At 37.3% G+C, this 27,057-nt stretch overlaps 1 protein-coding gene across 1 annotated transcript in view; it reads right to left on the bottom strand.

Annotated features, from left to right (window-relative positions):
• The window catches only part of LOC126236649 (sushi, von Willebrand factor type A, EGF and pentraxin domain-containing protein 1), a 485,510-nt gene that overhangs the window by 232,083 nt on the left and 226,370 nt on the right, over positions 1 to 27,057 (bottom strand). Inside the window, exons 29-38 of the mRNA XM_049946110.1 lie at positions 24,543 to 24,794; positions 16,194 to 16,432; positions 7,039 to 7,160; positions 4,717 to 4,808; positions 4,387 to 4,604; positions 3,757 to 4,009; positions 3,549 to 3,683; positions 1,179 to 1,376; positions 738 to 953; positions 110 to 253 (exon numbers count right to left, since the gene is read on the bottom strand). Of these exons, the coding sequence (XP_049802067.1) occupies positions 110 to 253; positions 738 to 953; positions 1,179 to 1,376; positions 3,549 to 3,683; positions 3,757 to 4,009; positions 4,387 to 4,604; positions 4,717 to 4,808; positions 7,039 to 7,160; positions 16,194 to 16,432; positions 24,543 to 24,794 (1,869 nt within the window). The remainder of the gene's footprint in view (positions 1 to 109; positions 254 to 737; positions 954 to 1,178; positions 1,377 to 3,548; positions 3,684 to 3,756; positions 4,010 to 4,386; positions 4,605 to 4,716; positions 4,809 to 7,038; positions 7,161 to 16,193; positions 16,433 to 24,542; positions 24,795 to 27,057) is intronic.

The following is a 27,057-nucleotide window of genomic DNA, read 5'->3' as shown; positions in this document are numbered from 1 at the left end:
TATTAAAATTAGAGTTTAGTTTCCAGGAAAAATAATCACAATGACAGTTCAGTATAAATGCGAACAACAAAAAGTATGTCACGCATTAACAACAAGTCATCTTCCTTACCTGGTGCACACTGACAGCGATAGCCTTGAGGTAAATCAATGCAGCTACCGCCATTATAGCAGGGCTGTGATGAACATTCATCAATGTCAATTTCACAACGGCGTCCAGAGAAACCAGCTGGGCAGAAACACTGAATTCCATGGCCTGTTAAAAAGATTTCAACTTTATATTCCATCTGCTCTTCAGAGATCAGTCAACTGTATTAAAATGAAATGGTAGTACAGTCTGCACCAAATTCAAAAACGCTCTGAATCTGGGAGATGTGCCATGGTATCAGAGAATCCAAGAGATTGGATGGTGAAATTCAAGTTTATAGAAAAACATTTGCTTATTTGCTACATTGTAGGACTGTAATTCTACTAAAATATTGGCAAATAAAGAGTAATAAGGGTTGGCTTAGCCTTTTTAACTTTATGCAGAAGTTCAATTCTGACACTATAAGAGGTGTATTGGCCCATCTAGAGCTGTTTACTATAATTTACTTTTAATAAATCACAAATATTGTGAGAATAGCTCACTGAGTGTCAGTCCTATCCCAGATGTTTTTGTTACAAAAAAATTATTGAGGTCCCATTTTAACACAAATTATATTCGTCACGCTGGAACCTGAAGCCCAACAAACACTTACCCATAGGTATACAGAGGCCTCCATGTTGGCAGGCATTCTCAGTGCACTGCACAGGTTCACATTCTTCTCTTCCAACTGCCCCTGGTCCACTAGTTCGCATGTTCCCAGGGCATTCAATACATGTCGTTTGGCCAGCCTGTGATTGGTAGAAATCTCGAGGACATGGTGCACATGGAGCTAGCCCAGTGTCTGAGTAGGTGCCAGGAGAGCACTTAGCTGCAGATAACACAATACAGGTATCAGCAAAGCAAAAACTGCTTAACAAGGGAGATATAACAAACAGTTATTGTGCACAAGAACACAAAATAATCCACCCTTAAAAATTGCAAAACTATAAGAACAAGATGGCTGTAAACTAATATTAAGCAACCCAAAAACTGTGGTAGCTTCAACTGAAAATATTATCAACTGTGCAGAAGATTCTTTGATGAGAGCACCCACCTCTGCAGAAAGACTTCCCTGGAGCTGCAGGTTGGTATGTAAAAGTGCTTGCAGGACATGCCTGACAATCTTTGAAACCTCCCGTTGGTGGCTCTCCTGTGTAACTGTTTCGTGGACATTCAAGGCAAGGTACCAAGCCAGTTGGAGAGTATGTACCATAACCACAAACTGGGACACAGTCTGTAATACTCTTAGAACCTGTTGAACATTTGTTTATTGTCACTAAAACTTTTAAAAATCATTCCAACTCTTTGTTATCTGATGAAATATGTGTTCCTTAAGTGGTATATCACTGGTAATACAACATACTAATATTAAACAAAATTCAGTGTAGTAAAAAAGGGAAGAAAATTAATCCTTAACAAGAAGAGAAAGCGATGGTACTGATACAGCAATAACAATACATGACAAGGCTTTGATCATCAAAACATTAAACAGAATTAACGAGAACCCTATTCCCACAATTCTCTCACAGCAGAAACTAATATATAAAGGAAAAAGGGGAGGGGTAAGATATAAGCTACTGCGACACCACAATCAGAAAAAACATTTAAGTGCTCTCATTTAAAACTTTTTTTAATAAATTACCTATTGACAGGCTACTGAACTGATTAGGTGACTGACTTGTCCCCTTCTCAGTTCCCTATGCTGAATGTTACATTGCAGCAGAGTTCTGCTCAGTGAACTGGGGATATTAACTACTGCTTTCCAATATATTTGTTTCTTAATGACATTTGTCATAAATAAGCTATATCTTTTTCAAATCAACAGCTCAACCCATACAATCAATACTTTAAAAAAGAATAATCTTCATAAAGAAAGAAAATCATTACTTTATTCTATAAATGTGTTAATTATTCAGAAATACATACATTCAATAACTTGCTAGCAGCCATAAAAAGTTTAGCTACTACTAAAATATCAGTTCAATAGGAACCTAAAGGACTTATGGTGGCCACTTTCTCTTACTCCATTGACAGATTACTTAGCAGAACCAACTGATGCCTGTACTATTAATAGAGAGCTGAAAATTTGTATTTGCGAATACGGACTACAATACTGCCTCAAAATGCAGAAATGCAGAATTATTTAATATTTTTTTCCCATAGCTTATTATATCTGGTTGAACTATTTTATCAAAGATAGTTTGAAATAGTCTTATTTTCTGCAGACAAATATAAAAAAATGTAACTGATTTCCGGCTGCTAATATTGCACATCATCTTGGAGAGCCCAATTTCTAAAGACAATGTGCATAAGAATGAGTTTGCAAAATAGAAAGTTCATGAATGCAATGATACATCAGTGCACTCAATGCCCAGGTGCCCTGTCAATTGTGGGCAATAGAATGGTCTCTACCATGGGATTTAGCATCTCTGACTAAAGAAACTTGTATATTTGTTTGCTAACTAAAGTTCAAAAATACAATGTGGACATTTTAACATGGTAGTTTTAAGTGGCTGGTGTTTTAGGCATTGGTTCCATCAAACAATGCTAGAGATCGGGTCTACCTCATTTACGACATTGCCAACCTCAGCACACAATTGCATCATAGCCATCACTGAATGAATGGTTTATGTTGTGCATTGATCATGGTTTTCCTACATTATTTTGAAATGGTCCATCACAGAGTATAATTATGACCCTCACAATTTAAGAAGGGGTTGGCAATCCCTGTGACAATGTGCCAGTTCTGCTTTCACAGAAACATGGAATGCAGGCGCAGGCTAGTTGATCTGCAAGAAGGAGGTGAAGCTTGTCTCCCCACACTGCTCCTCTCACCTCTGGCAATTTTAATTCAAGTTTGTTTACGCTTATGCCTGACTGCTAGTTTACAGTGTCTGTATTGTGCACTATAGCGACCAGAACATAAAACCTGTCAATGTACTTCAACCATGCTGAAAGTTATCCCCTAACATGCAAATAAAGTTGTTTTCGATTCTACTTTATACTAAGCACTTTGTCGACCCTATCTGTAGTACTTTCAAGTATAGGTCAGAAGGCTGTAAAGGCCCATGGCGGTCGAAATCAATATTCGGCTGAACTGAGCTTGGAAAGAAAAATAATGTGAGTAATAGCTCAAATCAGAGTGGGGAAATACTCCTGCTTCTCAACAGAAACAGTTATTTGGTGGATGCTTAAATAAAGCCAAAAGAAAAAAAAGGAACTATCATAATAAATAAATAAATGCTGACTTCAAAATCATATTTCTAACTAATAAAGAAGGCTGCAGAATGATATCGCCAGCATTAGACAGGAAGACAAGATTAGTGATCAATGCATTAATCTAAATCAGATACTTCTATTAGCTGTTATACAGAAAGAGTTTCTAATATGCAACTCTTTCTTTTCCTCAATGTAGTGCACTTGCCTTCTTCCCTCGTGTATGTTCCAAGTGGACAGCGAATGCAGGAACCTTGTCGATCTCTGTTCTGGAAAAATCCTTTTGGGCAAGGTGTGCACGTTTTCTGTTTCTCTCCAGCAAATGTACCCGCAGGACAATGCACTGTAATTTAAGTTCTACTGTAAGTAAGAAATTTTAAGCACAAACATTTCATAAATAGTGATACAGTACTTACAGCAACGTGGTACATCATTAGTGTCCATGTTGAGCACTTCTCCCACATTACAATCAAAACCTCTTGAAATATTTGACTTCAAAGCACGCAGAGGTGGACATTGGTTTCCAATGGCAGATACATTGAGCAGTGGTTCTATCACAGCACTTGCGTATGGTACTGATAAATCAAATATAAGGTTCAGTGTTGATCCACAAAGGTCATATAACTGTGGCTGGCGTACAGCAGGTACTATCACAAGTATGTAATCCATCTGTTGAAAGCATAAAGAAAATGTTTCTGTGTTCAGTATACATCACTAAGGAAATTTATGAGATTCGCTGCAAACTTATTTTAAGTTCAGTATAACACTTTGAAGAAGAATATCAAACTGAAATTTAAAAACACTCTTCCAATCCTTGGGATTGGAAAAAACTTAAAATAAGCAAGATTAAAAGAGGTATTACAGAATCAAATAAGCCTGATGGAGACTGAAGATGAATGAATGAAGTTTTATTAGATGAATGGAAACTGTTCGAGTATTAACTTGCAGAATTAACAAGTTTTCTGTTCAAGACTAGTATCTCTGTGTGGTCCAAGGATGAAAAAATACTCTCTAAATTAAATGAAAGTATAAAGAAAAATATATACCCGAACAACATTTTCCTCCAGCAGTTTCGGTTTCACATCAATAAATGAAACATTCATATTCACATTAACAGCTGAGCATCGTTGAGTGAGTACATTGTTTAAACTTGGATAGTACTGTGACACAAGGTCTTCATATTGCGACAGGCATAGTGATGCTACAGCTCCATTAGCTCTGTATGTAATTGTAGATACAACATGGTAGTCAGCTTGCTGAGTATCTGCACACACAAACAAGATTACTCAATATTTGTATTGAAACAAAAATAAAATAAAAAAGGAGTAACTGAATTTTATAAAACATTGCAATGAATGACAATTTAGTAAACATACCTTCTGACACACAATCTGGGACAACGGAAGTTGGTGTCCAGGGCCTCTTGAGTTCACAACTAAATGTTTTTACAGGTTCTCCATCTGTGAACCTACAAGAAATGAAATAATTTAGTTGTAGATGTAATTAATAAAGCCTGAAATAATCAGTATTTCATTTATTTTCTATTGTCTTAATAACAGTACCGTTTTGCACTCTGTGAATGTTACACTCCCACAACTGAAAACACTAAATTATCCTACTGGAATCTAAGCATGAATAAAATCTCAAATTTATGTGTTGTTAGGAATACTTAGAATTTTAATTTTTACCTTCGCTAAACTAATTCCTAGGTCATTATTCAAATGATTACTGGGCATACAAATTACACAAGGCAAAACACGACATAATTCCTTGCAGCCCGTTTTCTGTTTATTTACTTGTTTTTTTCTTCTCTAAAACTGTAAAAAGTTAACCATTACATTTTAATTAAAATATTTATTGGTTCAAGGATATAGTTTGTGTTTCTTTTCCACTTCCCTTCAGCAAGTGATTTTTTTTCTACCACAGAGAAGGAACTTAATTTTGGAATGTTAAATGACAAGAAAGTCATCATAATTGTATCAAAAGAAAATTATGCATGCCCATATTTACTATGTTAACTTTATTGTTATGTATATACAAATTGCAATGCATGCCTATGATAAATAAATAAATAAAATTAAATAAAGGGAGAAAGCTAACAAATTATTGGACAAAACTGCTGTCCAGTACTTACTTTCAAGAGGTGAATGTATAGTACTGCCATTAGACAGACATAAATACATGTAAAGTGAAATGTAGATACTACCTAGCTTTCAGAACTATAAAGTCCTTCATTGGGGAGGAGAGCAGGATGGCCCATCTCTGTCTCCACTGGCGATACTATACGTTTCACCTCGTAAAGATAAGTTCTAGCCAACAATTCTTTATCACAATTTATTATGATACCTGTTAACACTTTCCATTCCACCAATATTCTCACTGAATCAAACAGTGGAAAATCCAGGCTGGAATAATGACAATAATTATGAAAAGGATAGGTTGCTGCTCACCATATAGCAGAGATATTGAGTCACAGACAGGTGCAACAAAAATACTACTAAACACATAAGCTTTTCACCAGAAGGCCTCTTTATTAAATAGGCAAAATATACACACACATTCATGTATACACGTCTCACACTCACATGACTGGTCTCTGCTTACTGAGGCCAAACTCCAAGCAACTACACGTGATGGGAGAAGCAATCTGGGTGGTGGGGGCAAGGAGGTGGCTAGGGTGAGAAGGAGGAGGCAGAGCAAGGTACAGGTAGGGAATGGTAAAGTATTATTTGTGGGAGCATACAGGGATAAGGTGGAGAAGGGACAGGGCAGCTAGGTGCAGTCAGGAGGTTAGATGGAGATTTGGGTGGGGACAGAAAAGGAGAGAAGTAAAAAGACTGGGTGCACTTGTGGAACAGAAGGCTGTGGAGTGGGAACAGGAAAAGGATAGGTAGGTGAAGGACAACAACTAACGAAAGTTGAGGCCAGGAGGGTTACGGGAATGTAGGATAAACTGCAGGGAGAGTTCCCATCTGTGCAACTCAGAAAAACTGGTGTTGGTAGGAAGTATCCAGATGGTGCAGTCTGTGAAGTAGTCATTGAAAATGAAGAACTTTGTGATGGGCAGTGTGCTCAGCTACTGGGTGGTCCAGTTGTTTCTGGCCACAGTTTGTCGGTGGCCATTCATGCAGAGAGACAGCTTCTTGGTTGTCATGCCCATGCCTTTAATGGGATAGGTGGGTAGCCCTGTCTTTGATGGGATAGTGACTGGATTGTGATCAGACTGGAGTAGGTGGTGGCAAAAGGATGTATGGCACAGGTCTTGCATCTAGATCTATGACAGGGATAGGAGCCATGAGGCAATGAGTTGGGAGCAGGGATTGTATAGGGGTGGACGAAGATATTGTGAAAGTTTGGTGGGTGGCAGAATACCACTATGGGAGGGGTGAGGAGGACAGTGGGTAGGACCTAAGACCAAAGTTGAACCTATACCAATTAGACTCAACCTAAGGCCAATGTTGAACCCTAGGAATGGAATGGCAGCCAGAGACTGTGGTCACGTGAGTGTTAGCTGCATTTCTGAAAATGTTTGTGTATGTCTGTGTAATCTTTTTGTTGTGCCTGTCTGCAACTCAACATCTCTGTTATATGGTGAGTAGCAATCTATCTTTTTTATAACATTGTCAGTATTCTTACTGTAATATTTTATTCCACAATGTATTATACAACACAAGCAACTTTCTTGAGAAATTACTTACCGGAATCCTGGATTGCAAGTTGCAATGCACTGGAGTCCCTTTTCTCCAGGAAGACAATTTAGTGCACCGTTTGCAGGTGGATGAAGTTCCCAATCCACACAAGGAGTTGCTTGCACTGCGACCTATAACAGTGGAGCAAAACATAAGCATGTCAGCAAGGCAAACTAACAGCAAGTATTATTATGCTAATGGATATTTAATCAAGAAGTTGTTGTCTTTATGATTAACAAGGAAATATATTACTGGACTGTTACACAAGCATTCACTGCACACCAGGTAATAGATAATATATCATTTTCTGACACACCTAAAAAGGACATTTTAGAGTTTACTGATACTTTTATTATGAAATAATTAAAATTTTGTCAAATACTGCTGAAAAAATGTAATTAGCATTCTGAACTGAATGAGCAGAAAGCCGAGACAACTAATTCAGTGAGTACTTGTGATCACCAACAAGGAGCAGCAGCCGTAAAATCTTTCAGCAAAAAGCTTCTGCTGCTTTTCTTAAATACATAAATAAAATGACAGACAATGAAGTAATATGAAAATAAACAGCCATTCTACAGTATCCCCGTTAAGACTACTTCACAGAAAGGTCTTTCTTGCATGTAGTAATGGTCAAACTTGGCATAGTACTATAAAGAAATAGTAACAATATTTAGGATCTCAACTAATCTCGATTTATTTTGAAAAACAGTAAAATCTCATTAAGACACTCTTGTGTATAGCATTTTAACATGTAAAATGCTCTTTCATTCCTGTCACACAAGAAGCTCCTAAAAGATTGTCAATAGGTAGCAGACAACTTAACAGGTAGCACAATGGAAAATGCAGTCTATTGTTGTTATAATTTGAAACCATAATGACTATTAATCGACCGTGACAGTTTCAAAAATATAAAAAGGTTTTCAAATGCCACTACCAGTCACAAAATTTGTTGACAACTGAATTATTTATTTAGTGACATGTTTTAAGGTGATACCTTATCATCAGGCTATACTGGCAATATAAAAACATTTAACACATTTATATAAAGATACGAGGCCTGTTCAAAAAATTCCAGAACTTTGTCCACAAAATTTTTCGACACGTATGATTTACTTACTGTACACAGTCTCCTTCAACATTCTCCTCCACAGTTGATACACCACTCGGAATGCTGTTTCCTCTTTTGGAAGCAGTCTTCGTACGTCTGTTGCTGGATCACGTGAAGCCCCATATGCAAATTTTCTTTTATCTCATCTATCATTGCAAATCTTCAACTTTTCCATGGGATTTTCAACTTTGGAAATAAAAAGAAGTCCACAGAGACCAGGTCTGGAGAGTACGGAGGATGAGGCAGGACAGTGATTTCGTTTTTTGTGCAATAGTCATGCACCAATAGGGATGAATGTGCATGTGCATTATCATGATGCAAGAGCCATTAATTGTCTCACCACATTTCAGGCCATTTCCTTCTCACATTTTCTCGCAGGCATCACAAAACGTCCCGATAGAACTATTGATTAACAGTTTGCCCCTGTGGCACGAATTCATGATGAACTAATCCTTCAAAGTCAGAGAAAACTATCAGCACAGCTTTGATATTTGACCCGACTTGACGAGCGTTTTTTAGTGTTGGAGAACCTTTCCTGAGCGACTGTGAAGACTGAACTTCGTTTTCAACATCACATCAGTAGACCCACGTCTCATCACCAGTTATGAGTCTCTTAAGGAACATGTTGTTCCCATTTGTGTAATCCAAAAGCTCTTTGCAGATTGCAAGGCGAAGGTCTTTCTGGTCTTGACTCATGCGTATTGGGATGAACTTGGCGGCAACACAATGCATTCAGTATTTCATGACATGATCCAACTGAAGTGTTACATTGTTTTGCAATCTTTTGGACAGTCAGTCTTCGATTGACATGCACAATTTTGTTCACGGCCCTCACATGAGCATCATCAGTACACATCAAAGGGCATCCTGAATGAGGGTCATCTTTAACTTCCATCAGGACATTTTTAAACCATGTGAACCATTCGTAACACCGAGTATGCCTTGAGCACTCATCACGATAGGCTTCCTGCAGGGATGGCAATCATATTTCACTACAACACACCATTGGTGCAAAATTATGGCTTCTCCAGAACTTTTTAGACATACCTCATATTAAAGCTTCTTTGCATGACTGCTGCGGGAATCCTATGGAAAGAGAGAAAGATAACCTTTTAGGAGATTATAATTCTCTCTCTCCACAGAATAATCACGGCAGTCATGTAAAGAAGCTTTAATATCTGTATAAACATGTTTTTGCAATACCAATATAGCCTGATGACAAGGTATCACCTCGAAACATGTTGCTAATAAATAATTTAGTTGTCAACAAATTTTGTGACTGGTAGCGTATTTGAAAACCTTATGATACTACTATTAACAATTAGAGCTGGAGCCTCCCTCCTAAACACATTCTTAACTTCTAACTGCTGACCACATTCCTACTATACGTAATGTGAAAGTTAGCAAAGAGAGAATGACAATATTTGCTTGTGGCAATGCTGATAGGGTGGAAAACTAAAGTATCTCATAATTGGTGAAGCTGCAAATTGCTCTTGCATCAAAAACATTCACAAACAAATTAGCATTAAGACTGTGCTTCTTGTAGATAATTTTGCACCTCACACAAAAGGCAGTTTGCTGTAAAATATTGAACTGTCTTTCCTTCCTCTTAGTAGGGCCAGTAAACTTCAACCCATAGATAAGGACTTGTAAAACTGATAAAACAATATTATGGAAAATGACATATTACTTTCAACACACTATTTGTTGGAATCTAATACAGATAAAAATTCACTTGACACCTTTCTATGAGGCAGTCTCCATGCCTTCTGAATTAACTATGTAACTGTAGACCAATGGCATCAGCAGCAATTGAGAGATTTATATCAAATAAATTAATAAGAGCCAGCACTGATCCCATATGATACACAAAGCAGGTCAGAACACTGTTGCAGAATGAATGAAAAAAGCATGCCATGTTTAAAAGAACACTAAAACCCCAAGGTTGGTGAAGTTCTACAGAAGCTCAAAATTTAGCACAATATCAATGTGAGATGCTTGTAACAGTTTACACAATGAAACCCTGCCTGAAAATCTGACAGTAAGTCCAGAGAGATTCTGTAAGGTACACCAGCAGTAAGACGCAATCAGTATCTTCACTTTGCGATAACGGTTGTAATGTTACCAATGACAGTGCACCAAAACGGAGTAACTAAATACAGTTTTCCAAAGAGGATAAATATTCCAGAATTCAAATCAAGAACTGCTGCCAACATCTGAAACTTAGAGGCAGATATCCTCATTGTATAAAAGCAACTCAAATCACTTAATAAAGGGAAGTCTTTCAGTCATGATTCTATACCAATTAGATTCCTTTCAGACTACATGATGACACAATATCTCCATATGTAGCAATCATATGCATCCATTCTATTGGCAAAAGATCAATACTCAAGAAAGGAAATACAAGTAATCCACTGAAATACAAGTCCCTGTCACTAACATCTAGCTGCAGTAGGATTTTGGAACATATACTGTGGCTGAATATTACAAATTATCTCAAGGTAAACAATCTATTGACACATGGTCAGCATGGTTTCAGAAAATATCATCCTCCTGCAACACAACTAGGTCCTTATTCTCTTAAAGTAATGAGTGCTATCGACAGGGATCTCAAATTTATTCCATATTTCTGGATTTCCAGAAGGCTTTTGATACCGACTGAACTGTGGGGGACTTGCAATCAATTTCACGTGCCTTGATTTTGGGCATTATTTACTGGCGCTTCTACTGGCAGCACAAATCAATTGTAGCTTTTTGCTGATTATCTCTGGCAGAAGGAGTCCTAAAGTAGGCCTTGAGCAGCACTGATGTGGTCAGTAAGAGCGAGGCAGCGAGTGACAGCAGACAAGAGGGCTTCCATGGGTTAGTTCCAGTTATAGTGGGTCAGTTGGCCATTAGCTCTGTTTATGACAAGACTTGGTGTAACTGGTGAAGTCAGAGTTACGACACTGAGCTGAGTACAGCGTCTTTCTGTCCAATCCCGCTGATTTGTCCGGCTTTGATATTCCATGCTGTGCAGGAGCCGCACTGAATATTTCCAGGGTTATGAAATATCTGCCACATTGTGCATATGTCGGTATTTCTCACACTACGATACACCCACCTCTATTGTCTCTGCTTGGTGGCTTACTGAAATATTTGTTTGAGCATAACTATCTGAGCAAAGGCTCTGTTGCTTCAGATTATTTATATTTCTGATCAGTCGAATATTTGGTTGTGTATGTAACTGTGCCTGTATTGGAGATTTCTACGTACAGCTGAGAGATTCATTGCAGTACATTTTGTGTTAGATATATGCAGTGTCAAAGGCCAATTTCAGTGGTAAACCTTAATGTTAGATTTTTCTATTGATGTGGCCATCACCTTTCTTGTGCCATATTATTCTGGGAAGTGGTTTGGCATAAGCCACAGCAACAATTTTTCATGTTAAATTGTGATCTGAATTGTTTTTAAAGATTTTGTATTTAATCTTTTATTTTATATTTTGTTTGCTTTAACAGAAATTTCCTGTATTCCATATATGTGTTAAAATTGTGTTATGGATCCCAGTTCTAAATACCACGAAAGAAAGCACTGCTTGTAAGATCTAATTATTAAGTACCGCCTCATATAGGCATTCATTAAGAGGCATTTATTAAGTTTTCCTGTTTCATATTTTATTCAGCTAAATGGTTTAAGAGACACCTTTATCACTACTATGTATTCTTGATATTTTGTAAATTTGGTTAAAGATCAATTTTTGGAATTTGGTTGCATATTAAGAGGCCATATGCTGACTATTTCTTGAGAAGGCAGCCATTAAAATTTGCTTAACTTGTTTGTTTGGCCTATGTTTCACCTAAGTGATGTCTATTAACAGCCCTATTTAGTCTTCTGAGCTTTGCTACTGGTTGTTTAGCAGCTGGCGGCTGTGGGGGCTTGTTGCTGTTACGCACTGCCTTGGCGTTTATTGGCTACCTTTGAGACATGTGTTGCCTTAACATGCTGGTTCGTGCTGCCTGTTAATAAATTTTAAATTATGTAGTGGCTATATTACTTAATGTTCTGATCTATGGAACCTTTGGAATATGCTTGTATTGCCCATGTTATGAATTTTGGGTGGCTAAGTTTTTTCTTAACTTGCTTAAGCACGTTTTTTCTTTACTTGCTTAAGCACAATTCTTGGATATTGTGTTAGGTGAATATTTCAAAATCATTAAACCATAATTACTGGTTTGAGCCTAAATTGGGATTGTACTTGCCTCACATGTGGTGGTCAACCTTAATCTATTTTGCCATTTTGGTGCCTGATAAAATTTTCAGTAGATTTTATGATTTTATGCTGATTTCAACAGTGTGTTTGTTCTCTTGTGTTTTGATGGCATGCATGATTAAAAAAATTAATTACTTTTCCTAAAATTCCTTGAAGGCCTTAAGTGATGTTTTCTTAATTTATCTCATTTTATAAGGAAAGAAGTTCCTGTTCTATATTTATTCTGGCACTGTGTTTTGTGGCTTGTTGAGGCAAAATCATTTCTTAAAGCTGTAAGTAACTAATTAGCCTTACCCTGTCACTCATAATTATTTTTGAGTATTGTATTTATTTATTCATGCTCTTATGTGGTGGTTAAATAAATGTAACCATTCAAATGACAAACGACACTGCTATTCTGGGTTTGCCCTCTCATGCTTTCCTTGTCTAGCTGATCCTACTCACAAACAGCTTTTAATCAAATTACATGCCTATGGAGTATCGTCTCAGTTGTGGGACTGGATTCCTGAAATTCTGTCACCAAGGTCACAGTTTGTAGCAACTGACAGAAAATCATCAAGTAAAACCAAAGTGATATTTGGCATTACCCAAGGAAGTGATATAGAGCCTCTGCTGTTCCTAATCTACATAAATGACTTAGGAGACAATCTGAGCAGCCCTCTTAAATTGTTTGGAGGTGATTCTGTCATTTACTGTATAGTAAAGTCACCAAAAGGTCAACACCAATTGCAAAATGATTTAGACATGATACCCACATAGTGCAAAAAGTGGCAATTGACTCTAAACAATGAAAAGTATGGAAAAGAAGGAATCCATTAAATTTCAGTTACTCAATAAATCACAAAAATCTAAAGGCTGTCAATTCAACTAAATAGCTAGGGATCACAATAATGAACAACATACATTGGACAGCTCACATAGATAATGTTGTGGGGAAGGAGAACCAAAGACTGTTTTATTGGCAGAACACTTAGAAGATGCAATAAATCCACTAAACAGACTGCCTATGTGACAACTGTCCATTCTCCGCTAGAGTATTGCTGTGCAGTATAAAATCCTTACCAGGCAGGTTTGACGGAGCACATCAAACAAGTTCAAATAAGGGCAGCTAGTTTTGTACTTTCGTTAAACAGGGGAGATAGTGTTATGGATTTAATACACAAGTTTGGGTGGGAATCATTAAAACAAAAGCATTTTTCGATGCAGTGGGATCTTTTCATGAGATTTCAATTTCTAGCTTTCTCCTCAAAATGCGAAAATATTTTGTCGATGCCCATCTACAGAGGGAGGAATGATCATCATAATAAAATAGAGAAATCAGAACATCTACACACACTTTTCAAGAGTGGAACAGTAGAGAAATAGTGTGAAAGACATTTGATTAACTCTCTGCCAGGCACTTAAGTGTGATTGGCTGAGTAGTCATGAAGATGTAGATGTACATGCAATGAGTTTTATTTCAATAGCCTAGGATGCCACAAATCCTCATCATCAAAAATTATTTTCAGAAAGCTGATTTTTTTTTAGGTGAGTCTCTTGGATTTGATGGGTAATTTCTTTTTATGTTCAAGATTTGTGGGATTTTTTTTCTCCCCCTTATAGGAAACTGGAAGCACAAAAATGTTGAAAGTAATGGTTCTGATGATGGCAGTCAGTCTGTGAAAAGTGCAGAAATGTTTAACATTTTGTTCCAGATGATGAAAATGTTACAACGTCTCGTATACTGAGATAGATTAAATAACAGATGATGTTGGAGTAGAAAATGATATTGAAGGTGAGACATAGTTAGGATGTGAATCAGAATCTATTCCTCTGAAATGTCCAACCCTGAACAATATTAGTCTCATTTGCAGATATATCTATGTCAGCAGGAAACTTAGAGAAGTCTGTTAACCATATTCTTAACTATATAAAGATTAAGTGCTTATATACTATTTTAGATGGAAGTAACAGGCACTTCACAAATTTTTAGTCGGGATGTCTTATATACAGGGGAAATTACAGCCAATTATTTATCACTCACAAAGGGATTATGAAGAAAAAAGATCAGGTTCATTGCAGCACACTCAGAGGCATTTAAACAGTTGTTCTTCTCTCACTCTGTACATGAATGTGAAAAAATCCTAAGAACTGGTACAATGCGACGTACTCTCTGCCATGCACTACACAGAGGTTTGCAGAGTAGGTAATTCAACATTTACATTATTTAGTACTAAGGACTGAAAACTGAAACATCTGTTTTTGGCAAAAGTCTCAACTATTTTTATCAAAATTTGCATCTATTTTTGGCCAAATTTGCAACTTTTTTGTTTTTAACTGATTATATACATCAATTTAAAAGGTTGTTACCCTATTTGCATGAAGATGAAGCCTGAGCATTTTGAAACTAACTGTTAACTGAAAGTGGCGATAGAGAAACTTTTTGAGTTGCTTTTGCTGAAAATTCAACAGGTTGTTTTCTGAAATGGCCTATGTTATCTTATTTTGGCTGTATATAAGCTGTCAACAAATGCTTGTTTTGTTGAGAAGCAGCAGCATTTTGCCACTGGTGAACTGAATGCAGAAGTTGCCACTATGATAGCAAAACTCTACTTGTTTACAACATTTTCCCTACATTATATGGCCATTACTCACAGTTCTAGTAAGATTTTACTGCTAATTGATATTTTTGTTGCTACATCCTACACTTGATTACACACTGTTAATTTTTTCTACACGACAAATATTTATTTTCAAGTTATCTTCTATACATATTATAAATCAAAGTCTTCCTCTGTGGTCTCTGTGTGTTGAGGCTAATCTCAGAACTTACTGTAAGGATTTTGATACGGTCTTCATTAATAGACTGGTTCACAAGAATGAATTTATTACTACTAAATAATGAGGAGTGTGTAATATATGTGTTTTTACCTGTTCCATATTTAATTGGAATTTGGAGTGACATCTCATGGTAATAATGGGAGCTACAAGCTGGTCAGGTAGAAAGGACATGGTATCTGGCAGAAAAGCAGTAAAATGACAGCCACTGCTAATCCAGAGAGCAGTGAAGCTTGGCCAGGATCTATACATATTAAAAATTAAAGTCCCCCACAGCATACTTCTGTCTTTCTATTAAAGTAATCCCAGAAACTACCATAAGAATTCTGACACAGATTCATTGAGTCACAAGGATGGTTTGTGTATATCACTACATACTATAAACAAATCATCTGGCTGTAGATACAAAGTGCAACCTGAGTGAAGCAGGTATGTGTCCCCAGTAAAATTACAAAATGGCTTTTTAAGAAATATTATTTCATAGTAAAATCTGCAGTAATTGATTGTTTCATGCTGTGCAAACCATCACAGAATGTATTCACTAATACACAAATTGAGCAATTCACACTTATGCGAAGAAAGTTTCAAAATACCATCTGATTTTGATTAGCTCTATGCTATGCTGGTAACCATACTGTTGCAGAATAAACTTTTGATCTTAGTTGCTGGTGAATCTTCTTCGTATAGACAACTGATTTACTGTAACCAGGCTACATCTCATCAAACTGAAGAGGGTTTATTATGGAAGACATAAATTAAAAGGGTGAACTGTGGGTGTAGGGGTTTTAGAAGAATCTCTCTTCATCAGTTGTAGGGGGGGGAATAAGCTAGTAAAAAATAAATGCATTGCTACACATATTTCTAGTATGTTATTTCTGTGGCATTCATTGTGGAAAACAGGCATGTTAAAGGCAAAAAGAAAATAATTAGTTCATTCACTGAAGATAAAGTAAAATGAAAATGTCAATGTTTATACACACATACCTGAAAATGGCACTTAGCTTCATTTCCAAACTTATCAGTTGCCACAACAGTAACATTTTCGAAGCCTCCAATAGGAATAGTTGCCCTTTCAGGTATAAATCTCACAGTAACTTCCCCAGATGCATCAGACACATTTACACGACGTCGTGTATCATTGAAATTGACGGCATAACTATCTTGTCGGTCAACAAGCTCAATGACATAACTCTGAGGACAGCTAAGTAGTGGTGGTGTGTCATCTAGGAGGGAGAAAGGTCAGTTATTACACATCTAAAATATGAATCCTAAACACATGTCAAAAATAAATACAATTATTTTGGTTAAAATGTAATTAATACAACTGCTGGCATTCAGGAGGTCAAAAATTTCACAAAATTCATCATTCTAAATGATGTACCCCAGCCTACAATACAGCATGTATTTATGAAAACATGTAGTCTCACGTAATTTAGAACATAAAATAAAGTTGATGAAAGACATTTCTGCCAATAGTATTCCAGTGATCTTCAAGCAGTAGGATTAAAATATCTGACTATTGTGACAGGAGAAAAGATTGAAATAAAAACTTTGCTTGGATACAAGGATAAAATGACCAGGCCACATAATTTGGTTGAAGAACTCAAGTTGTCAGTGATTTCGCCCAACATCACTGCCAGAGGCAAAAGACAGACTCAAATGAATTTGCTGAATACTAGAATTTTTCCTCACAACTTTTGTCATTTAGTTACTGAGACTGCTTTATCCAATATACATCAAAAATATCACGGAACAACCACCTATGAGAGGAGCATAATTAACATTGTTGTAATATTACACAATAAGATAGCAGAGGAAATAAAAAATGCTACTCATCCAATATTTAAAGCTAAACTAAAGGCATTCCTAATAAAGCACTGTTTCTATTCTGTCAGAGACTTTCTGAATACGTAACAAAATTAATTGTAATAGGTACCTATTTTTAATTTGCCTACTATTCTGCTAATATTATGTATTATTGTAACTTATCTTTGACCTGTCCAATACCAATAGTTCAATTTGTGCTGTATGATTAAACTGGACAATAAAAAATCAAATCAAATAAGTTTGCTCTGTTTCTATCCTTTGAATTGCATATGACAACAAAAATCAAGAACACTTCACACTTTTGTGAAAAGCCTGTTGCATTTTCTCTGTGAATGACTGTTCCTTCTTGTTCATGAAGTGCATGCAATATGAAAAAGAATTATGAATATGGATTACGTGCAATGTTTAATTTTTGTATCCCTCCAGTTTCACCTTTACATTAAAAAATACATTCTTCAGGAAAGTGAATGTTCTACAGTATGTAGACAATACAAGAATCAATCTGAGGGTATGTCTGCACAAGGGCAAAAAGGCACAACTGACTACCACAACGTTTTGACTCAAGTAATCGCTTACAAGAAATGGGTTGGAAATATCCACAGCATAATGTTTTCTAGTACAGAATGATGTCGCCTGAGGTAAATGTGTTTGGCCACACAACTTTCCTGTGATGTGGACTCCTTATCTATGAAGAATTAACCTGGCAGTCTTAAACAAAGCACATATCTCGTAAATGTGGGATGGCTACTGACAGAAACAGAGCTATGAAGGGGTAGTTCAATGTTCCCATAATTCTCACTCTTGACCAGACAATGCACAACAGATGCCCACATTTAATGCCATCACAATAGAGCCCATGAGTGCAAAAAATGTATAGTAACATATTATTGTGTGGTTCAGTAGTTCAGATATATTACCTGTACAAATAAGGTGGCTGTTCGTCACAAGTTAGGGGCCAGTCACAAGTGAAGAGCCATTGAATAACAAACATTTTATTCTAAAAATGATTTTCTCATATCTGTCACTTCTATGACTACATACACTGAAGCACCAAAGAAATTGGTATAGGCATGCCTATTCACGTACAGAGATCTGTAAACAGTCAGAATACGATGCTGCGGCCAGCAACGCCTATTTAAGGCAACAAGTGTCTGGCGCAGTTGTTAGACCAGTTACTGCTGCTACAATGGCAGTTTATCAAAATTTGAGTGAGTTTGAACATGGTGTTACAATCAGCGCATGAGTGATGGGACACAGCATCTCTGAGGTAGTGATAAAATGGGGATTTTCGTGTACAACCATTTCACGAGTGTACAATGAATATCAAGAATCCGGTAAAACATCAAATCTCTGATATTTCTGCAGCTGGAAGAAGATCCTGCAAGAATGGGACCAACAATGAATGAAGAGAATTGTTCCTCGTGAAAGAAGTGCAACCCTTCTTCAGATTGCTGCAGATTTCTATGCTGGGTTATAACAAGTGTCACAGTGCAAACCATTCAATGAAACATTATCAATATGACCTTTCAGAGCTGAAGGCCCACTCGCGTACCCTTGATGACTACATGACACAAAGCTTTACACCTTGTCTGGGCCCGTCAACACCGACATTGGACTGTTGATGACTGGAAACAAGTTGACTCGTTGGACAAGTCTCATTACAAATTGTATTGAGCAGTTGGATGTGTACGGGTATGGAGACAACCTCATGAATCCATGGAACCTGCATGTCAGAAGGGGATTGTTACATGTCAGCAGGGTATTGTTTAAGTTGGCAGAGGCTCCGTAATGGTGCGGGGCATGTGCAGTTGCAATGATATGGGACCCGTGAACATCTAGATACCACTCTGACAGGTGACACATACGTAAGCATCCTGTCTGATCACCTGCATCCATTGGGCAATTCCAGCAGGGCAATGTGACACCCCACATGTCCAGAATTGTTACAGAGTGGCTCCAGGAACACTCTTCTGAGTTTAAACACTTCTGCTGGCTACCAAACGGCCCAGACATGAACATTATTGAGCATGTATGGGATGCCTTGCACAGTGCTGTTCAGAAAAGATCTCCATCCCCTCGTACTCTTACACATTTATGGTCAGCCCTGCAGGATTCATGATGTCAATTCTCTCCAGCACTACTTCAGAGATAAGTCAAGTCCAATTCACGTCGTGTTGCAGCACTTCCGTGGATTGGTGGTGGTGGTGGTGGGGGGGGGGGGCTGCATGATACGAGGCTGGTGTACCAGTTTCTTTCGCTCTTCAGTGTATATTGGTGTGTTACAAAAATATATTCAATTGCACGTATGTTATTTATAGAGGTAAGGTTACAGTTAACATCATAAATGATAACAACTGCATTTTGTTAGCATTTAAATTTATACAAAATTGTTGAGGCTTTCGTGGCCACTTGTTGACAAACTGCCTATTGGCTTCTGTCTCGGGTTCTTCGGCCGACGTTCATCTAATGATTTTTCTGACGTTTCGCCAGCACGAGTGGCTGGCATTGTCAAAGCTTCACCCTCCATTGCCGGCAATGGAGGGTGAAGCTTTGACAATGCCAGCCACTCGTGCTGGCGAAACGTCAGAAAAATCATTAGATGAACGTCGGCCGAAGAACCCGAGACAGAAGCCAATAGGCAGTTTGTCATTTAAATTTATATCTTGTTCATGAAAATATGTAATTATATTTATTACTCCACCTGTTGCAGAAGACAAGTATTTTTGCCAAAAAACAACAGAGATGTGTCATTTGCATAACTCACTATTTTGGAGTTTGTTGGCTAGGTGGCATCATTCACACAGACTAAGAAGAGAAGGGAGCTAAGAATTGACCCATAGGGGACTCCTCATTTCACTAGAAGACTGGGAGATTACAGCTTTATTGGTTACCTTTGGGCACTGCTTCCAGTTTGACAGGTAGTTGGTTAGCAGTAGTACTGCTGAATCTTTCAAAGTATATGTCTCAAGTTTCTTTATTAAAAGGTCATGTTTAACTCAGTCAAATGCCTCAGCAAGATCAAGGAATATGCCTGTTGCCACATTTCCTTCGTCTAGTACACTATACAGGGTGTCCCATTCATCTTGACCACCCTAAATAACTGTTTGTCCAGATGCAAATTACAAAATGTTTCAATCAAATGTTCTTTAGCCATCAGGGGGACATCAGTCAGCATGATTGCCTTCATTGTAGCTTTGTTTTTTACAAAGATATTAACAGCGGTATGACTTTTTTAAATGGCACCCTGGATTTTTTATTTGGCAATTCATTTCCTCTCCTAAAGACCTATTCAAAAATGTATCATAGAGTACCATTCACTGAAACACAACATTAATAATGACATAACACAACAATGACTCCGAGCCCAGGATCACAAACTTGTCCACTTGCTGGACTTGTCAGAAAACAAATGAAAACCAAGTAAAAACATAACACAAAATTGACTTTGACTCTCCTGACCCATTGCCCAGGAGTAGAACATTCAAAGGTGCTCAAAGTGGTGACCCTGGACACCAATACACTGGTGTACTCGTTGAATGAAAGAATTATTTACTGTTTCCATTGTTGCCTGCTGGAGAGAATTACAAGCAAGCACGATACGTTACTGCATGTCCTCTGGAGTTGTTGGAATATTGCGATAGACAACGTCTTTAATGCGTCCCCAAAGAAAAAAGTCCAGAGGATTTAAATCAGGAGACCTAGCAGGTCAACTAACTGTTCCTCCTCGACCAATCCATCTGGCAGGATACCTTCAGTTCAGAACACGACGTGCACGCAAGGCATTATGTGCTGGACATCCGTTGTGTTGATACCACATAAGGATTCTGGTACCTAGTGGCACTTCATCCAGAAGAGGAGGAAGAATTCATCTGAGGAAGTTGCCGTACACTGTGTTGTTTAGGCTACCATTGATGAAATATGGGCCAATAATTGTAGTACCAAGCATCCCACACTAGACGTTAACTCTCCACTGATGCAACTGTTCCACCTGTCTAAGCCATCATGAGTTGTTGCTGGACCAATAATGCATGTTCCCTGTATTTACCTGTCCTTTGTTTGAGAAGGAACATTCATGGGTAAATAGAACATTGGAGAAGAAGTTCAGGACGGTGAGGATATGGTGCTGTGCCCACTGACAGAACTGTACACAATTCTAAAAATCATTCCCATGCAATTCTTGATGTAGGTGTACATGGTAAGGATGGAACTGGTGATGTGTAAGAAAAAGATGTATACTGGTTTTAGGAATGCCAATCTCATGTTCCAGCTGTCATGTGCTCACATGTGGATTCATAGCAACAGAAACAAGAACAGTAACTTTGGCAGCTTCGTCTGTGTGAGTGCTACGATGATTGTGTTGTCGTGGGTTGAAACTTCCCGTTTCCTGAAGCGTCGCAATGAGACTAGAAAACATCCGTCAGGAAGGTGGATTTTTGTCAGGATATCGCTCTCTGTACAGCTCCGCTGCCTGCATAGCATTTTGCCTACCTTCAACAACAACAGCAATCAAAGAAACGTTATGTCGAAGCAGTTTGTAGGAAGGACAGCCTTTACTGTATACCTACTCTACACAGTAGTATTTAAAAGGACTAAACTACTGGACTGAATGTACCCATACATAAGAAAAGAATATTGCAATTACTGTTCTGCTAACTTACATTCCCCATAGATGAGTAGTATTTGTAACTTCTCTTAGTTGGTGTACATTCTACTCACACAACTCTTCAACTGATGATGGTTGACAGAATGACGGGTGTGCATTCTACTTATGTTTACGTTTGTCCTCTGTCAACATCAGCATGTGGATGTGTTCCATTACCCCGAGTACAGGCACTAAGTGCTGGGAGCGTCAACGTCTATGTTGTGTTATATAATTAATAATGTTGTGTTTCAGTGAATGGTATGCTGTGATACATTTTTGAATAGGTCTTTAGGAGAGGAAATGAATACCAAATAAAAAATACAGGGTGCTATTTAAAAGCCTCATACCACTGTTCATATCTTTGTAAAAAACAAAGCTACAGTGAAGGCAATCATGTTGATTGATGTCCCCCTGACGGCTAGAGAACATTTGCTTGAAATATTTTGTGATTTGCATCTGGCCAAACATTTATTTAGGGTGGTCAAGATAAATGGGACACCCTGTATATATATGTAAAAAGTCAGCGATTGCTTTGATGATGCCATGGTCTTTCCTGAAACCATGTTGTGTTTCAGTGAGTAGATTACTTTTCATGATATAGTCATGAAGTTATGAAAGTAAAACATATTCAAAGACTTTGCTAAGTGTGGGGTTAATGAAACTGGCCTAAAGTTTTCAATGCAGTTTTTGGATCCTTTCTTATATACAGATTTAACTAAGCACATTTTTAATGAATCCAGGTAGGTGTTTCCCCTTATACAGCTGATAATGAGATAGGTGATATATGTTTAACTAATTCTTTGTGACACTTCTTAACTGGGGCACTAGATATTTTATCCCAGTCAGCTTGATCTTTAATGTGTTGATTATTTGACTTAATTCATGTTCACTTACAGTTCTGAATTCAATGTTTGTACCTTGGGGTGAGCAAATGTTTGTCTAACTATTTTGGCCAACAGGTTGATCTGATACCACATGAAGTGATGAAATATTTATTAAATCTGTTACAAGTTGTTCTTCTATCTTCTACTAATTTTGCCTCATGCAATATGCTCATTTCTTCCATATTCACGTTTGATGGTGCTTTAAGGTATTGATTAATGAGCTTCCAAGATGCTTTACTCCAACTATCAGATTTAATGACTGAATCTCTGTGAACCTTTCTCCTGTAATTCAAAAGCTCTGCCTTACACAATTGCATAGCTTTGCAATATTGAGAAAGATACCCTTTTTAGATTTATGAAGTAAGAAGAGGTTATGAACGTTCTGCATGAGTTTAATCAGACTACTGGGTAGTTTCAACCTTGGATTCTTTCTGTGTATTGTTGTTGTTATGGTCTTCAGTCCAGAGACTTGTTTGATGCAGCTCTCCATGCTACTCTATCCTGTGCAAGCTTCTTCATCTCCCAGTACCTACCGCAACCTACATCCTTCTGAATCTGCTTAGTGTATTCATCTCTTGGTCTGCCTCTATGATTTTTACCCTCCACATTGCCCTACAATACTCAATTGGTGATCCCTTGATGCCTCAGAACATGTCCTACCAACCAATCTCTTCTTCTAGTCAAGTTGTGCCACGAAGTTCTCTCCTCCCCAATTCTATTCAATACCTCCTCATTAGTTATGTGTTCTACCCATATAATCTTTGGCATTCTTCTGTAGCATCACTTTTTGAAAGCTTCTATTCTCATCTTGTCTAAAATATTTATCGTCCATGTTTCACTTCCATACATGGCTACACTCCTCACAAATACTTTCAGAAACGACTTCCTGACATTTAAATATGTACTCGATGTTAACAAATTTCTCTTCTTAAGAAATGCTTTCCTTGCCATCACCAGTCTGCATTTTATATCCTCTCTACTTCAACCATCATCAGTTATTTTGCTCCCCAAATAGCAAAACTCCTTTACTACTTTAAGTGTCTCGTTTCCTAATCTAATTCCCTCAGCATCATCTGATTTAATTACATTCCATTATCCTCATTTTGCTTTTGTTGATGTTCTTCTTGTTTCCTCCTTTCAAGACTCTGTCCATTCCATTCAACTGCACATCCAGGTCCTATCTCTGACAGAATTTCAATGTCATCAGTGAACCTCAAAGTTTTTATTTCTTCTCCATGGATTTCAATTCCCACTCCGAATTTTTCTTATGTTTCCTATACTGCTTACTCAATATACAGACTGAATAACATTAAGGATAAGCTACAACCCTGTCTCACTCCTCTCCCAACCAGTGCTTCCCTTTCATACACCTTGACTCTTATAACTGCCATCTGGTTTCTGTACAAATTGTAAATAGCCTTTTGCTCCCTGTATTTTGCCCCTGCCACCTTCTGTGTATTAGGGCCCTTTTAAGATCTTTAACTGGACAACAAAGATTATAATGTATCAAAACTGTTTCATAGAATTAATACCATTTATTGTTTGGTCCTTCTATCTTATACAAACTGTTCCATTCCACCGGGTTCGTTTATATTTGAGGTGGTACCTAATGTTTCACATTAGATACTATTATCCAAAATCCACATCTTAATAGATTGAAGCAAGACATTTTCATTTCAGATAGTTCACCACACGCTCTCAAAAGATGAAAATGGAAAGTACACACTGTGTTACTACACATCCTTTTTTTTTTAAAATAAAGTGAAACACCTCTAATTAGAATGAATTAAATAATGGTCTGCACAATTCTTAGAACAAATTGCTGAAAATTTTGTTTTCAAGAAAAAATAAACTAACTAAATCTGCAACAAATACTGTATACAACGTAATAACAAACTTTTAAAATTTAATCTACTGGAAAGTACTGCAATAAAAGTCTAAAATGAAAATGAATTGTTACTAGGAATGAATTTTTGTTACCTGGAACTGTAATGTTTATTTCACAAATGGCAACATTGCCATCATAATCAAATGCCACATATTTCACCACCATATCCTGAAATACTTGTATGGGTGTTCGGAAACTCTGTGGTTTTACTTCCAGACGAGCTATGCTGCCACTATTGTCAACAGCCAGAGGTTCAGTAAAATTGACAGGCTCAAGACCATTTGGTCCCTTCTGAACAATTATAGGCTGTTGTGGGCAGTTCTGGAATACTGGAGGTTCATTATCTGAAAACAAGAAAAAATCATATTAAAAAGAAATGTTCTTACACATAACAGTCAGTACTGGGTATATGTGAAATGTGAAAGATAATAATTAGTCATCATATGCTCACTTCGCTACCACAGAGGTATAATGGAATATACAGCTATTACTTCATCATACAAACACACACACACACACACACACACACACACACACACACACACACAGTCATTAACAAGATGTTTTAGCCATGAATAAGGACAGCAACTGACGGACGTGTGGGAAAGAAGCAATGAAACCAAGTTCAAAATTTTTAACAACAGAAACTGGGCAAACAGATAGGATGAAAATTTTTGGTACATTTATGCAGAATGGAAGACAACAGGCTAACAAAATATATGTTTAAATAACCACAAAGTCTTTAATCATGGATTTGTTGTATTAAACGTTCACAGTGTACACGTCACACTGATTCGCTATAAAAATCTGAGCTTTTAGCAAAGCCCACTTTTGTCTTCTTCAGGAAAGCAAAGTACTGTCAAAGAAGTAACAGAATTATAAATATGTAAAAGATGTAGTTGTGCCCACTGGAACCAGAGATTACATTGACTCAAAGATAAAATTTCATCCATGGTATCTTTGAGTTGACATTCTCCAATGGAGTGTCTCAGCATTAAGTGCCGATTTCCATCCACTACCCATATCTCCATTACGGGCTACACACTCGGCAGTGCACAGAATGGGCCCATATCTCCATTAAAGCTATTGACATACATTCTAATTTCCACAGTGATGAGTGATTCCTCGTAGTTTGATTATCTTCAAGTTCCACTGGGAAAGGAAACCTACATGCTGCTTCTGAGAAGTTACTGCATAAAAGAAGAACAGCAGCATCAGAAATATATGTTATTGTGGCGAAAGTGTTAAATCTACAAGGATTCCAAAGTACAAACAGTAAGAGAATAGTTGTCTAAAGAAATAAAGCAATACATTGTGAAGAGAAGAGAAGCAGTGGATGAAAAAAAAAGCAACAAATGACACAGTATTAAAAGGGGTGCATGGCTCTTTGATAGATGTTGTAATGAAAAGAAGAAAAAAGGTCAAAAAGTGATGAACGAATAACAATGAGCTCATTGTAATCAAAATTGGAGGTAACTTGACAATGTAGGAGGATATAAAAAACACGAACTGAAAGAGACAGAAAGAGTGGAAAAAGAAGGAATACAGTTGTTCTCAGTAAGACTGTATATTGCATGAATCCTGTCTGTTGCATCTGCTCTGACTTAAGAGATGGCAATAATGTTCCAAATAACACCGAGTTTGTTTGTCCACTGAGAGAGAAATGATGTGGCTGTTTTCAAATCTAACTTTTTCATTCATGAACCATCCTTTACTACTAGTAAACTGACAAATCTAGTGCATGTGGATGCAGAAGGAATTATACAATCTAATAATACATATGTGGAACAAGCAGACAAATCATGCAGAGAGGATCTATGGGAAGTGGGGATACTCTGATATATATGTTTGTCAATGAACTTTGAATGAGAACTACAGTGCTGTCAGACACAAGATGCTCTTGTCATACATGTTGGGCCTAATTTAAGTTAGGAGGAGTCAGTAAGGGATTTCAAGAAAACTTTCATTATTATATGCCAAGTCCATGTTAATTTATCTTTCTACATATCCGACGTTCCAAAGTTCTCGATAATTTCAGTATGTACATGATGTCTTACTAGGCCATACTTCTAAATTCTGATGCTTCCCCTTTCCTATGGTCAACTCTGCACAAATCTTGTTTTTCTTCAGTATTGAACTGTCTACATATCTTCCTGGCAGATTAAAACTGTGTGCCCGACCGAGACTCGAACTCGAGTCTCGGTCGGGCACACAGTTTTAATCTGCCAGGAAGTGAAAATCTCATTCTGTCTACATATCTATAACTACAAGTCTGCTCATTTATTTTTGTAAAAAATTAAATACTATTTCATTCCTAAGTACTTGTCGACATATACTACTATTCTCTGAAAATTTGCTAGATCATTATCTTCAACAATTATATCTCTACAAATGTGAAAATGTGACTGTCATCTCACTGACATTACTTAGAAGGGTGTAGGAAAGATAGAAGCACTTACTGATCATACCACTAGTCCATGAAATTTTGCTAGTTTATCTTTTTGTACAGTTATGTCTACTCATGCAAAAATGTGATTTTCATCTCACTGACTGTACTTAGAAGAAGAGTAGAGGAAGGAAGGGGAATGGAGGGGATGGAGAGGAAGA

The sequence above is a fragment of the Schistocerca nitens genome, chromosome 2 (assembly GCF_023898315.1).
Source record: "Schistocerca nitens isolate TAMUIC-IGC-003100 chromosome 2, iqSchNite1.1, whole genome shotgun sequence".
Lineage (NCBI taxonomy): Eukaryota > Metazoa > Arthropoda > Insecta > Orthoptera > Acrididae > Schistocerca > Schistocerca nitens.
The sequence above is the reverse complement of the archived record's forward strand: the minus strand, read 5'-3'. Positions and strand labels throughout refer to the sequence as shown.